Source organism: Danio aesculapii, chromosome 17, assembly GCF_903798145.1.
Source record: "Danio aesculapii chromosome 17, fDanAes4.1, whole genome shotgun sequence".
In the NCBI taxonomy this organism is placed as follows: domain Eukaryota; kingdom Metazoa; phylum Chordata; class Actinopteri; order Cypriniformes; family Danionidae; genus Danio; species Danio aesculapii.
In genome coordinates, this window is record NC_079451.1 from 38,353,884 (window position 1) to 38,369,846 (window position 15,963).

Sequence of the window (15,963 nt, forward strand, 5' to 3'; positions counted from 1 at the left end):
TGGTGTTGTCACTTTACAGGAAGCCCCTAAGCTGTTAGGGACAGTAACAGCATTGTCTAAGCAGCCTCCACCCATCTATGGAACCTATCCCAGTGCAGGCCATCACTCCACAGTCTGTGCAACCAGCTCTTTGCCCCGTTCTGCTCCTGGCACCCTAGGTTGGCAGAGAGCACCCCCCACCTCTGGTTCCACTTCACAACAAATCCAACAGCGGATAACTGTGCCTCCCAGTCCTATGCCTGGGTCGGCCCTTTTTCCTCACGGTGAAAGAACAGAGCCCCCTCTTGCTGTTGCAGTGCGTCCCTTTATTCCAGACAGAGGTTCCAGGCCCCAATCTCCAAGGAAGGGCCCTGCCACTATGAACTCCAGCTCAATCTACAATATGTATCTGCAGCAGCCTACAGCCAAAAACTACCCCAGTAGCAGCAGAACTGCTGTTAAAGCAGGTAAGAAGCAGTTGCTTGGGTTCCACAAGCAGGAAATTAGCCCAGACTAAATGTTTCCTTATTTTAAATTTGATTTATTTTAATTTTCTTACAGTATATGGAAAACCAGTCCTACCAGGCTCCACTTCTCCCTCTCCAGTTCCACTCTACCAGCAGTCATCCACAGATGAGACAGACAGAGAGGCAGCCCAAGAGAACCATCCCTTACCTCCATCTAGTGTAGAGAACTTCCCTCGCCCTCTCAGCCCTACCAAACTGACCCCTGTTGCCCACTCCCCTCTCCGTTACCAAAGTGACATTGATCTGGAGGTGCTTAGAAGAAAGTTATCCAATGCTCCCCGACCACTAAAGAAGAGAAGCTCCATCACAGAACCAGAAGGCCCCAGTGGGCCTAACATCCAGAAGCTTCTGTACCAGCGATTCAACACCCTCGCAGGGGGCATTGAGAGTGGAGTGGGTGGTACACCCTTTTACCAGCCTGACAGTCCTCTGAACTACATGGCCACTACCTTGGACGTTGTAGACACTGCCAATGGGAACCTGATGGAGTCAAGCATGTTAGTTGAGCCTTCAGCCGAGCTGGCAATGGTTCCTCCTCCAACTTCTTCTGTGTCTCCTACAGCTGACGATAATGAGAACAAGTTGACACAGCTTTCTAGTGACTCAGGAGGTGCCCAGTCTGCTGATGCCTTAGAACATTCTCCTAAAGACACCCATGAGGACAATCATAACAACAACCACACAAATGTCACGGACACACAACCTAGTTCAGTACCAGAACCTCATTCCCCTGCAGAGCAGGACATCAGAGCACAGTCGGGAATGTCTCCTAGTTTATCTTCCGTGAGTTTGCAATAGCATGTTGTCTAGATGTAGATGTACCCTCTTTATGTAAAGCCTAGTTCACACTACAGGATTTTAAGCCTGATTTGAGCCCGATTTGGAAGTTAACGAGCTCGCCGACAGATCGGGAAGAAATCTGTGGGTGCACGGCACTCCCCAGTCTTTATGTATGAACTACTGAACAACGCCTCAAAGAGGCTCGCTGAAGCGTCACCGACACCTCACAGACGGACATCCAATATCTAGCATGCTGAATATTCCAGACCAGTCAGATGTAGTGACGAGCTGCATCCAATGAGAGAGCATATCAGCATAAGCTGAATACCTGTGTGCACAGGAGCTCAACAAAAACATTTGTGATTGGCCAGAATGGGCATCGATGCACTTGCTTCATTCTGTGTTAACACGGACATGAGAGTAGGCTATAATAACAGTGGAACTAGCATTCTGTAACTATTAGAATTATGTAATCAGCAAACAAGCAGTGTTCAGCTTTTTCTGACGACTCCTCCTTCAACATTTCATTGGCTGTGTGTTGGTAGCTGGACTGAGCTGTTGGGAAACTAGTTGTTGTCAGATCTTGTAGTGTGTCACCCCCTCTTGTGGATCATTTACGTAGTGTCTCGTAGTGTGAACGCCACAGCGATTAAAAGACAAATTCAAGTCATGTAGTGTGAACAGCACAGTGATCTGCCGATGTTTAAAATCCTGTAGTGTGAACTAGGCTTAATGTAACATTTATTCATTGTATTTGTGTACTTTTTAATGTTAGTCTTCAAAATGTGAAAATGGAGAGAATATTTTATGTCACAGGTCAAGCGTACCAACTTGAAGAAGCCTGGTTCTGAGAGGACAGGTCATGGCTTGAGGGTCAAATTCAATCCTCTTGCACTACTATTGGATGCATCTTTGGAGGGCGAGTTTGATTTGGTGCAAAGGATTATCTATGAGGTACCATTTAGCTGCCAAATGCACCTTACATCTTAAGTACACTGTACACTTGGACTCAGTAGTAGGTTGTTTTATTCCTCAATATGTTTTGACTCCATCCTCAGGTGGAAAATCCTAGCACACCAAACGATGAGGGTATCACCCCTCTCCATAATTCAGTATGTGCAGGTCATCACCATATTGTAAAGTTCCTGCTGGATTTTGGGGTCAACGTCAATGCAGCAGATAGCGATGGATGGTAAGGAGTATCACCTTCTTTTCTGAAAGTTTATCTACTGAAATTTGCCTGTATTAATTAATACTAAATGTTTTCATTTTATTTTGTACATACTAATTTTTTACCTATGAGTTGTTGTTAGTTTCTAATTTATGATCTCACTTGTGACCAGGACGCCCCTACATTGTGCAGCTTCATGCAACAATGTTCATCTTTGTAAATTACTGGTGGAATCTGGAGCTGCCATTTTTGCCACTACTATCAGTGACGTGGAGACGGCGGCAGACAAGTGTGAAGAGATGGAGGAGGGTTATGTCCAGTGCTCTCAGTTTCTTTACGGTAATTCCCAAAACTGTTATTCTTATTGTTAAGGATGTAGTTTCATAACAGTGCCTGATTTTTAAAGCTAACTTCTTTATTTTATTCCAGGGGTGCAGGAGAAACTGGGGGTAATGAATAAAGGGACTGTTTATGCCCTGTGGGACTATGAAGCTCAAAGTGCAGATGAGCTGTCTTTTCGTGAAGGTGATGCTCTCACTATTATGAGCCGTAGGGATGACAACGAGACAGAGTGGTGGTGGGCCAGAGTAAATGACAAAGAGGGCTATGCACCACGCAACTTGTTAGGGGTAAGATATCTGCATAAGCTCATTTATTTCTTTGCCCTAGGGCTGCACAAAATAATTTCACCATCAACATCACAATGTGCACATCCACAATTACAGGATGTGCCATTTCAAGATGGGATAATTATTGACTGGGCATCACAATTCAGAACACATGTGATTTCTGGAGCCATTGCAAAGTTTAACCATAATAGAGAGAAAGTTTATCATTTGCATGTGTTTTTAAGGCATTTGAGACCTTCAAGCAAGTTCAGGCAGAAGAAATTACGACGTTTGTAGCTTTTATAAAAATAAAAAAAGTTTGTATAAATTGTATTCATATTGCTATTTATCCCAATATTGTGCAGCCCTAATTTTGTGCATAAAAATATTTTGTTCAAATTCAAAGCAGGAAGTTGTAAATAGTTTGCAAAGTATCTTCTTCATCTGGAATTTGCTGTACATTTTTGTTTTTGTAGCTGTACCCAAGAATCAAACCCAGGCAACGTTCTTTGGCATAGATGGCCTGAAGAGACAGTGCAAGCTCCTGTAACAGCACTTGGCATGAAGCTGTGGGATGCTGCCCTGTCTTGTCTTTGCCGTCACCACAACACAGAGCCCACAGGGGTGGCAAGATGATGGAGCACGTCTGGTGTCGGACGAGATGGATTTACCCATGAGTGGGGAATTCAGTGGTCTTCTGTTTGCATCCCAGATTTATTCGTCACTTTGATGTGTTGTTTTTGCAGTGTCCCTCTCACCCATATCTCTGTTGAGGAACATGTTAGCTATTCTGTCCTCTTCCAAAGCACAGACCTCCTGAGTATGTGTGCGTTTTTGAGTGTTTCAGAGTGGGATGTGTTCTGAGTGGGAAGTGCATGTGACGTGATGATAAGAGTTGGTGACAGAGTATGCAGTCTTGGATTCCAATGTTTCGTGCTCTGTGGTTATTATCAGGCAAAGAGGAAACCAATGGAACTGAAGCTTCATTTCCCACAGTTAGGAAGTCGCTGATTCGGTGAAAAGGAAGGAAGGTGCTGGAAAGTGTTTACAAGAGGCCTTGAGGCTGGTCAAGCTACTGATGGATGATAAGGAAGTGGCCTGGTATGGAAACATGTATGTTTGTGTGTGGATTATATGGGCTTGAGGAGGTGAAATTGTGTAGTCATCTGTGAGTTGGATGCTGGAAGAAAACTGATGACATGACTAATACAGTGGCTGTTTTTCCATCAACAGGGGATACTGTCAACATATCAAACAAAACCTATAGCATATTCCTATGCTTAATTTAAGTCAGGCTTGATATTTTTTTATGCTACATGATTCCCTTTTAGGGGTTGTTTATTTAATGGAAGTAAAAAGAAATTCTTTAAACAGCTTGATATAAGCTTTTATGGCTGCCAAAAGAGGCAGGATCTGCCTAGTGTTTGTGCTGCCATACAAGAGCCGTTTATGTAATGTCATGTATATGTGCACATTAAAATTTCCACATTGGGACAAAGTCATATGTTGTACTGGCTGTATTTTTTAAAGCATCTGTTCTATAGTGATGCCGTGTACTGAACGCAAGTAAAATGCCTTTGGGGTTTTAGTCTTTAAATATCAATATATATATATATAATGATGGCCTTGTGTGGTTCGATATGCACATGATGTTACTGATACTAAGTGGGTTTTTTTCATTGTTATTTTTTTTCTTCAGTACTTTAGTTTGACAAGAAATTCCTATATTTATCGTGGTTCTGTTAGCAATTAGTATGACCATAAACATATAATATTAAATGTAAGTTAAGCACTATACTAGACTATGTGTCTCACTTTTAAGATATCTTTGAGAAGTTTCTCATAAATGAATAACCCAAGTTTACCCTACATTACATAATTTCGCAAGCTGTCGAGGTTTATCTAGCCGTTTTGGACATTAGTTCATTAGTGCTCGCTTGCTTTATTGTCAGCAAACGAACTTTGAGCTCATCGGCAGTGCTCATGTTCAAGAGAATCGTCTAGCAACGGAATAGGTGAGTGGACTATCAAACAGCAAACTAACAAGTAAACAATTGTACTTTTTATGTCTAAAACTCAGACTTCAGATGAAAAGCGCGCGAAATCGATCATGTTTATGATCGTCACAGTTTGTGCTAAGGTCGTTTACCCACCGTAACAGGACGTTGTTGTTTGCTCTCTCTCTCCCTTCTTAGCTGTTTGCATTGCAGAACATTTTGAGGAAAAATGTCAAAGCAAAATGGATTTCACGTCGTCACCCCACTTCTCGAGAGCACGGCAATGTCTAAGCGGATGGGGAGCACCGTGTATCTGAAGATGGAGAGCTCACAACCCGCCGGTTCCTTCAAAATCCGTGGAATAGGATACATGTGTCAAAATGTGAGGAAAAATGTTGCATATTTCTTCAAATAAAAAAAAAATAATTTCTTGACTAAACATATAACTGCAAATAAATGTCATCCATTGCGTTTTTTAAAATTAGTTTACATCATTAAATCAAGTTTCAATACGTTCGGAGCACGTACAGTAGGCCTGGTGTGTTGGCACTACCCTCTGGTGTCCTCTAGGAAGAACTGCATATATTTTTTCCAATAGAACAAACAATAACAATATGTTTTATTTATTTGTAAGGTTGCAAGCTCAAATAAGTCTAGAGGTGTAATTTGTTCTTCTGGTGAGTAAATGGTTAACATTCATTTATTTTCCATTTGTGTATAGATGTTTCTTTGCGACATTCTACCAGAGACGTACATTATCTGTCCCTGAAATAAAAACATAAATACAGTGAATAAAAAGTATTTCATGCCAAAACTTTCTAAAATTGACTGATTCTTGATTTCTATGATATGTTCTGTAAAGGAATATGTCGTTCATTTGGTTCTCAGGCGTTTTTTCTTTATTAAAAACACTTTAAATGTACAAACCCTGTCATTGTCAATGTCCTCAGCCCAGTTGAACCTACAGCTTTAATAGTTTTGTTATTGTTAAAAAATGTTATTTAGAAAAAATACTTCAGAAATAGCAAGTTGGAGTTATCGTTCAGATCAATTCATTAACAACATGAAATTATAAATAAATTCTACAAATGCATGCTACAAATATATAATACAAATAAATTCACAATTGCCCCCATGTTTCTGTCAGTCCTGACACAACTGCATAAAATTTAACATAAAACGCATGCATTACATTTTTATTTTTTATTAAATACAATAAAAATAACATCACTGCATTGAAGTGAAAATACAATAACCAAAAAGTAGAAAAGAAGAAAAAGAGATAAAAAAAACTTTACAAAGCCTCAATCATTAGGAAAAAAGATTATTATAACGTTTAAGAAACTTATTCTTCTTCTTATCAATAATAAGCTAAAGAGATTCAATATTGAACGAAATTTTAGCAGGAAAAATATTAAAGGTAGGTATTGCCTTTAGGAACTTATTTTTGTATTTCAAAATGTACAGTGTAACACAAAAAATTGCCAATAAGATCAATAGCATGATCATTACCAGAGAAAAACAAAAATATATCTTTCATAGACAAATTTAAATCATATTTCAATAGGGACGATAAATAAAAAATAATGTTTCAAAGAATTTTAAAGTGAATGCAACTATAGAAAATGTGAAATAAAGTCTCTTCTTGTATTTTGCTGAAAGTACACAAATTAGATATATGAAAATAAATAGCAATTTGGGAATTTGTAGGATATACATTATACAAAATCTTAAAATGTATCTATCTTCTTTTGTTGGATATGTTGAACTTTTCAGGTAATAACCATGCTCTCTTACATTGAATGCTGTCAGAAAAATTGGTTCAGATAAATTTACATCTTGGGGAGGTATATACAGAGTAAAATGCGTGCAATACACCTGTAAGGCTGTGACTCGGAAGTGACATCATTTGACGGAGGAGAAGCTGACAGTGATCAAGGTTGCATTCTATCATTGAATTGTAAGATTTTATGCTTGCTTTTATATGAGTTTTAAAAAGAATTATTACGACAATATGTACAATTACAGAATTTTTGCAAAAATATAAAGATCCTCCACATTTTACTTATGCAAATAAAATTAAGCCAAAATATTTCTTTCTATAATTATTGATTTGTATGATTTTTGAGGACGACAAGCTAAATGTCAGGCCCTGTCACATTTTTGTAAGTGAATATATACATTTCTGGTAGAATGTCCCCTTTGTTCACCCCAGAATGAAAATTTACGCTGTTAATTTACTTGTGTTGAAATGTGACTTGTTCACCTACACCTATAGGAGCAAATTAACACTACATATTTAATCTGTATAAAACCTTTATGAGTTCAGAAGCACTTTAGGGTGTGTAAAATTTCATTTTGAGTGAACTGTCTCTTTACACTTTTGTTAAACATAATATTTTGTTAAGCAATTTTGTGTTTAACATCATTCTATGAGACTAATTACATTTTACTCTTTTTTTTTTTCTGTCCCTGTATGTACACATAGGTGGTAATGCTGGAATGGCCACAGCATATGCAGCAAGAAAACTCAACCTACCAGCCACTATTGTCTTGCCATTATCGACGCCTGAACTGGTAGCTCAAAAACTTAAAGACCAGGGAGCCACGGTCAAAGCTGTGGGCAAGGCAAGATCACAGTTATCATTCATGCATTTGTTTCCAGGATTTATCAAGGTTTTACTAGGGAGATCTTTATGTGAAATTGTAGGTATGGGATGACGCAAATGCAGAGGCCCTACGATTGGCTGAAAGTGAAGGTCTTACTGTGATACACCCGTTTAACCAACCTCTGGTCTGGTGAGTTTGAAGATATTGAATGTTTTAAAGTGACTAAAAGAAATACTTTTTTTCTTTTTCAAGTATTTCCCAAATGATGTTAAACAGAGCAAGCAAGTTTTCACAGTATGTCTGATAATATTTTTTCTTCTGGAGAAAGTCTTATTTGTTTATTTTGGCTTAATCGGTTGAATAATTCAGACTTCAACTATAAATATAAAGTATGCATCAAAATATATGTGTTCAGTTAGTTTTAGAGTCCCCAAAATTATATTACTTTGCCTATGACACAAAAAGGTAAATCTAGCTCTAGATATAATCTAATATATGCTAATATATGCTAATTACATATGACATACAAGTTCCTATTCTGAAAAATATATACGGTGCATTCGGAAAGTATTCATAGTAATTCACGTATTCCACATTTTTTATGTGACAGCCTTTTCCAAAATGGATTAAATTAACTTATTTCCTGAACATTCTACACACAATACCCCATTATGACAATGTGAAATTTGCAAATGTATAAAAAATAAAAAACCTGAAAAATCACATGTACATAAGTGTTCACAGCCTTTGCTCAATACTTAGTTGATGCACCTTTGGCAGCAATTACAGCCTCAAGTCTTTTTGAAAATGATGCCACAAGCTTGGCACACCTGTCTTTGGGAATTTTTGCCTATTGCTCTTTGCAGTACCTCTAAAGCTCTATCAGGTTGGATAGGAAGTGACGGTGTACAGCCATTTTCAGATCTATCCAGAGATGTTCAATAGGATTTAGTTCTGGGCTCTGGCTGGGCCACCCAAGGACATTCACAGAGTTGTTGTGAAGCCACTCCATCGATATTTTAGCTGTATGCTTTGGGTCATTGTCCTGCTGGAAGATGAACCGTCGCCCCAGTCTGAAGTCAAGAGTACTGTGAAGCAGGTTTTCATTCAGGATGTCTCTGTACATTGCTGCATTCATCTTTCCCTCTATCCTGACTAGTCTTCCAGTTCCTGCTGCTGAAAAACATCCTCACAGCACGATGCTGCCACCACCATGCTTCACTGTGGGGAAGGTATTAGCCTGGTGATGAGCAGTGCCTGGATTTCTCCACATGTAACGCCTGGCATTCACTCCAAAGAGTTCAATTTTAGTATCGCAGAAAAAATAAATATTCTTATTTTTTTCAAATATTGTGCAGCCGTAACGCATATGTTTAAATATATTAGCTATAATTTTATATATATATATTGAATATAATGTTAAATAATAATAATAATATCATATAATATAATGATACTTCAAATAATTCATTTTCTTTTCGGCTTAGTCCCTTTATTGGGGTCGCCACAGCGGAATAAACCACCAACTTATCCAGCATATGTTTCACGCAGCGGATGCCCTTCCAGTTGCAACCCAACTCTGGGAGACACCCATTCACTCTTGCATCCACACACATACACTACGGTCAATTTAGCTTATTCAATTTACCTATAGCGCATGTCTTTGGACTGTGTGGGGGAAACCAGAGCACCCGGAAAACACACACGCCAACACAGGGAGAACATGCAAACTCCACAAAGAAATGGCAACTGACTCAGCAGGGGCTTGAACCAGTGACCTTCTTGATGTGAGGCGGTCATGCTACCCACTGCGCCACTGTGACACCATAATAATACTAAAATATTTATTTATATATTGTATGGGCATAAATAAACATATGTGAACATTTTTATATAATTATTCTAATATATTTTAATATATTATTGTATGTACGTATTTGGAATTCCAATAGCTGAAAAGAAATACATGTAAACAGCCATTTTTGCAATATTTTGAAATATATGTTGCATATTTGACATATTTTATGTATGTGAAATCAATATATGAACTTGTATGTCGTACATAAACTGGATACAGTTTACAAACTTAAGGTCATTGCAACGTTATAATGTACCGTTTTATGTTTTTTTTACAAAAATCTTTAGGAAAGGACATTCCAGCATCGTGCATGAACTCAAGGCCTCACTACCATCCAGACCTGGACTTATAGTGCTGTCTGTAGGTGGTGGAGGTCTGTTTTGTGGGGTGATACAGGGCCTGGATGAGGTGGGCTGGGCTGATGTGCCTGTCTTGTGTATGGAGACCAAAGGTGCTGATTGTTTCAATGTTGCCCTCAAAGCCAAAAATCTAGTTACCCTGCCTGACATTACAAGGTACAAATGAAGAAATCATCACACATTAATGAACACCTGTCAAATTTATGTTTAATAACCACATGCAATCCATTGCCTGTTAGTCAAGCGGTATGTTTGGGAGCAAAAACGGCATGCCAGCAAGCGTTTGAGTACGGCAAACGGCCCACTGTCATTTCAGAGGTGGTGACAGACCTGCAGGCCCTGGAGGCGATGGAACTGTTCCTGGGTAAGTTCATCAATATAATTGAAGCCACTAAATGGTTTAATAGCCTTACAAATATGTCCTGAGGTAATCCTGTCATACAGTACAGCATAAATACACATGAAATGGGACACAGCTCTTTCTGGTGTACCGCATTTACCGTTAGATACCATATGTGCTTTTTCTAAGTTTTTTTTTTTTTTTTTTGGTGTGATAATACCTGCACATTATTATAAGACTATTACCTAGAGTACAGCAAAATCCTCGGGTAAATAATGCAAAAATGTGAACTTATTATAAAACATTACCACAAAAATATTATGGAAATATTGCACAAACAAAATCATAATATGTACTATGACACATATTACATAATGCATTATGAAACATTACAACAAGATCATTACATGGACTATAAAAAAATGGTCCAAGTACTTAAACTATTTGGAAATGAGCCAAAGATTGCAAAAGTGAGAAATTTTGACTTTCTGTATATTGTTTAACAGGGTAAACGTTTGATACTGTCCTCTATTCTGAGTCGATAAAACTGTTAATCCCTCATTACATGGATTTTACATACAGTATATCAAAATCCTGTGGTGAATAGTGCAGAAATCTAAACATAAACTGACACATAACCACAAGAATATTACAGGATTAGTACATGCAGTGCAACAAAAACCTGTGTTAAATGATAGAAAAATGTGAACAATGTAATACCACATTTTGCTACAGGAATATTACATATATTACAAAGCAAATCTTGTTGTAAATACTACATAAATCTGAGAATAGCCAAAAACTACAAGAATATTAGACCTACTGTAGGAATATTACATACAGAGTAATAAAATCCTGCTACAAATATTACAGAAATCTGAAAGTAATACCACACCTTACCACAATAATTTTAAAGGAGTATTGTGTACAGTACAACAAAATCCTGTAAACATACTACAGGAATCAGAAGTTAATTTGACAGATTACTACAAGAATATTACATAAAAATTACATACATTTTATCAATATTTCCGAAAACGTGTTTTCCAAACCGTTAGCCTTGAACAGTGCACCAGGATGCGTAGTGTCCATCTCACAGACAAACTGATGGACACTATACAAAAATAAGACTTTGTCTTCAAATGGAAAGCTCAAATGTGATTAAACTCACGCAGTTTCTAGGAGTAAGGCAATACAGTATGGAGTCAATCTAGGGCCATGTACAGTTGAAGTCAGAATTATTAGCCCTCCTGAATTACTAGCCCCCTGTTTATTTTTTCCCCCCAATTTCTGTTTAACGGAGAGAAGATTTTTTTCAACATGTTTCTAAACATAATAGTTTTAATAACTCATTTCTAATACCTGATTCATTTTATCTTTGCCATGAAGACAGTAAATAATATTTTATAGATATTTTTCAAGACACTTCTATACAGCTTAAAGTGACATTTAAAGGCTTAACTAGGTTAATAAGGTTAACTAGGCAGGTTAGGGTTATTAGGCAAGTAACTGTATAACGATAGTTTGTTCTGTAGACTATTGAAATTAGCTTAAAGGGGCTAATAATTTTGACCTTAAAATGGGTTTTTAAAAATTTTAAACTTTTATTCTAGCCGAAATAAAACAATTAAGACTTTCTCCATAAGAAAAAAATATTATCAGACATACTGTGAAAATTGCATTGCTCTGTTAAGCATCATTTGGGAAATATTTAAAAAAGAAAAAAAAAATTAAAGGGGGCTAATAATTCTGAAATTATTGTAAAAGAAAGTTTTGCAAACAAAAAATGAAGTATTGAGCAAAATTAAATAAATAAATGCAAATTTCCAAAACTTGCAAAGCAAAAATTTATTGGAGAAATAAAAATTAATTTTGCTACCTAAAAAAAAGAACAAAGGGAAAGGGAAAATTATATTTTGAGAAATAAGAATATATAAAAATCAAGCAGTGCAAAACAAAACAAAAAAAAACTCAAATAAATGCATAAATTCAACCTTGAGTTTGCGATACTGTTTTCACTTTGCAGTTCACGTTTCTGCGGGTTTCATTTTGTAGCCTTGATTTGACAAGGGGCGGAGTCAGGGAAAATTGGGCGTTTACAGCAGGCCCAGACCTGCCTCCATTAAAATGACATCATCACCTGGAGACACAGCATTACCAAGGTGGTCTTACAGCCCAGTAGGTCCGGACCTGCCGTAAACACCCAAGTTCCCCTGACCCCACCCCCTTGTCAAATCAGGGCCACAAAGTGGAACGTGCAGAAACGTGAAGTGCAAAGTAAAAACAGCATGGCAAACTCACGGTTGACTAAATAGCGAATCAAAAAAAGCATTGCAATTTACTGCACTTTTTACGGCAACGCTGTAAAAAATGTTTGCCAAATGTATATATATTTTTTTTTTTCAATGCAAATATTTATTTATTTTTTTTTTGCACTGCTTGATTTTTATTTGTAGTTCTTATTTTGTTTACAAATTTCATTTTTATTTCTTAAAACTTAATTTTTGCTTTTTCTTTATTTTGGTTAGCAAATTTTATCTTTATTTCTCCAAAAAAAATTAGCTTTGTGATTTTTGGCAATTTGCATTTATTTATTTATTTTTTGCTCAACCCTATATTTTTTGTTAGCAAAAGTTCTTTTATTTTGCAAGTATATATGGCCCTAGATTGACTCCATAGCATGGATCTATATAAGTCTATCAGGAGGGTCAGAAAAGTTCCCATAACAGTGAATCTGAAAAATAGATATTTCGAAAAATGTATTTTTGAGGAAAAACAAACTTCCAACATACTTTTGACGATCATTTCTAGGTCAAATACAACACCAGGGGTCAGTATGGCAACAACAACCATTGTTCCTTTTCACTCTAATAATATTTACAGGATTATATTTATGCAGTTCTGTGCACAACACCAAATAAATACGACAAAACAACTTAAAAGTGTCTTTATTATTTACAACAAGAATAAGTTGGAATACCACATTGGAATATCGCCAGCAGTGAATTCAACAAATTTTTATAAAAGTTCTTAGATCAGGACTTAAAATTAAATAAAAAAAACTCTCTTTAACATAAGTATTAAGTGTAAAGGAAATGTTAAGTACAGTAAGGACTTTCATGGCACTACATATGCTGGGGTATGAATTACAAAGGTGCTTGATTAAAAATTATTGGTGCTTTAAAAAGTCATTGAATCTGCTGTTCATGACCATGTGAGAATCCTACAGGTTGTTTTTGTAAGAGTACTGTAAGAGCAATGTGTCCAATGGATTGCTGTGTACTGTATGCAGATGAGGAGCGTGTGTTGGTGGAGCTGGCCTGCGGAGCTTCATTGGCTGCAGTGTACAGCGGTGTTGTCAACAGGCTCCAGGATGAGGGACGTCTTCCTAAACCTCTTGGCCCGCTTGTAATGATCGTGTGTGGTGGCGGCAGTATGAACATGGCTCAGCTACAGCATCTACAGGCAGTCATACGCAAATAAACACACCGGTAGATTCTAGCACCTGTGGAGAAATGGTCTGTGCAGCATTTAATTTGAGTAACACAGAAATCGTTGTGTTGGGTAAAGCATAAAATGAACTGAATAAACTACTGTAGTGTTGTTGCGATACTGGAATTTCAAACTTTGATATGATATCTTGAAAAATACTGATATTCAATACCATTTTTGATACTGTGGGGAACAAATTTTGCAATATTAAAAATATGCAAATGAAGTAAAAAAAAAAATAAATCCATAAACAAACATATTATGCTTACACCAGGTACCACAGCAGTCTTTAAGTTCAAAAGGCAATAAATTATATTTAAAAAAATAAATGAATTAGTGCAATCTCATCTTATTTTGATTAAACAAAAGTGTTAAAATTGTAATTTTACACTACCTGACAAAAGTCTTGTTGCCTATCTAAGTTTTAGGAACAACAAATAATAACTTGACGTCTAGTTGATCATTTGATATCAGAAGTGGCTTATATGAAAGGTAAAGGCCTCTAGATTACGCTTATTTTACCAAAATAAAATATGATCATGCCTTGATTTTTAATTATTTAAATAGGACAGTAAGGTCTGACTTTGCTTAGAATTCTTGTGACTTAACAGAAATAATGTACAGTATAGAATATAAAGTCATGGTGCAGTGGAAAAAGAATTAATATTGTGTATGACTCCCATGAGCGACTGCATCCTTACATCTCTGCAATGACTCTTTAATTATTATTAAAAACATCTGGAATGGCAATAAAAGCTTTCTTGCAGGACTCCCAGAGTTCACCAAGATTATTTGGATTCATCTTCAATGCCTCCTCAATCTTAGCCCAGACATGCTCAATAATGTTCATGTCTGGTGACTGAGTTGGCCAATCCTAGAATACCTTGATCTTCTTTGCTTTCAGGAACTTTGATGTGGAGACTGAAGTAAGAGAAGGAAGCGCTATCCTGCTGAAGAATTTGCCCTCTCCTGTGGTTTGTAATGTAATGGGCAGCACAAATGTCATGATACCTCAGGCTGTTGATGTAGCCATCCACTCGCACAATACTCAATGTAACCCCAAACCATCATTTGTCGTTCACCAAAATTGACTGATTTCTGTGACAATCTTGCGTCCTTGTGGGTTCCAATAGGTCTTGTGCAGTATTTGTTACAGTTCAATAGATGATTCATCAGGAAAATCTACCTTCTGCCACTTTTCCAAATGATCAACTAGAAATCAAGTTATTATTTGTTGCTCTTACAACTGAGATTGACAACAAGAATTTTGTCAGGTAGTTTATTATTAATTACTAATCTCTCTTCTGGTGAGAAAAGAGAGTGCAAGAGAGCAAAGCCAGTATCGATACAAACCAAAAACAAGATTTTATCATTTAAAATATTTCAGTATTGATATTTAGTGACATATAGATTTTTTCACAGCAATCTACTGTATTTCAAACAGAGCAAACTGTCCAAAAGAGTCTGTTTTAAACAACAAGTAAAAAAATATAGTAATTATTTGGATATCCTGTGAATGATTTGCTTTAGTGAAATGTGGTTTGTTTATTAAAATCTTTGAATGGATGATCTCAGAATGTTGTCACTTACTATCTGTAACCAGCGAGTGGCGCTAATGTCTGTCATTTTGATATTTGAACACTACAGCACGTCAACCATGAGTATGATCAGCGATTCTTTTCCTGCAGTGTAAATGAAGCATAATTCAACTCTAAATATATGTTTATGTTGACTCCCTGTACTGGATAATGTATCGCAGGCCATTTTATTAGGAACAGCTGTTTAACTGTGGGTTAATGTAAATATCTAGACAGCCAGTCACATGGTAACAACTTTTTGCATTTAGGGATGTAGAGGTCAAGATAATCTGCTTATGTTCAAACTAAATGTCAGAAAGAACGAGGATTTTATCTATGACATCATTTGCTCATCTGCGTATTTCGGAAACTGCTGATGTGCTGGGATTTCCAACCAACTCTAGGGTTTACAGTGAATGTTCTAAACAAATAACTAATTATTAAAGAAATGATTGGAGCCAGAAGTCAGAGGAGAATGACCAGACCAGTTTAAACTGATAGAAGGCAACAGTAACTCCCATTTCAACATAAGGCCTTCAGAAGAGCATCTCTAAACGAACAATATCAAACCTTGATGAGCTACAGCAAAGGAATATGAGCGTAAAGGTGACACTACTGTCAGATAACAACAGCAACAACAAACTGTGGCTACAATTGGCAAGTTT

General features: G+C 36.9%; 2 protein-coding genes across 5 annotated transcripts in view; both read left to right on the top strand.

Annotated features, from left to right (window-relative positions):
• ppp1r13ba (protein phosphatase 1, regulatory subunit 13Ba) overlaps positions 1-4,567 on the top strand; it is a 72,114-nt gene extending 67,547 nt beyond the window's left edge. For all 4 annotated transcript variants that reach the window (XM_056476660.1, XM_056476659.1, XM_056476662.1 and 1 more), the window contains 7 exons: positions 20-446; positions 541-1,289; positions 2,103-2,240; positions 2,345-2,478; positions 2,630-2,796; positions 2,887-3,086; positions 3,542-4,567. In XM_056476660.1, coding sequence (XP_056332635.1) covers positions 20-446; positions 541-1,289; positions 2,103-2,240; positions 2,345-2,478; positions 2,630-2,796; positions 2,887-3,086; positions 3,542-3,583 — 1,857 coding nt within the window. In that variant the 3' untranslated portion in view covers positions 3,584-4,567. The remainder of the gene's footprint in view (positions 1-19; positions 447-540; positions 1,290-2,102; positions 2,241-2,344; positions 2,479-2,629; positions 2,797-2,886; positions 3,087-3,541) is intronic.
• Positions 4,568-4,974: 407 nt separating this feature from the next.
• On the top strand, positions 4,975-15,453 carry sdsl (serine dehydratase-like). The gene is made up of 8 exons (XM_056477626.1): positions 4,975-5,080; positions 5,261-5,444; positions 5,697-5,739; positions 7,551-7,690; positions 7,773-7,861; positions 9,818-10,045; positions 10,129-10,253; positions 13,522-15,453. Exons 2-8 carry the CDS (start codon positions 5,292-5,294, stop codon positions 13,710-13,712), a joined length of 969 nt encoding a protein of 322 aa, XP_056333601.1. The 5' UTR covers positions 4,975-5,080; positions 5,261-5,291; the 3' UTR covers positions 13,713-15,453.
• The last annotated feature ends 510 nt before the right edge of the window (positions 15,454-15,963 follow it).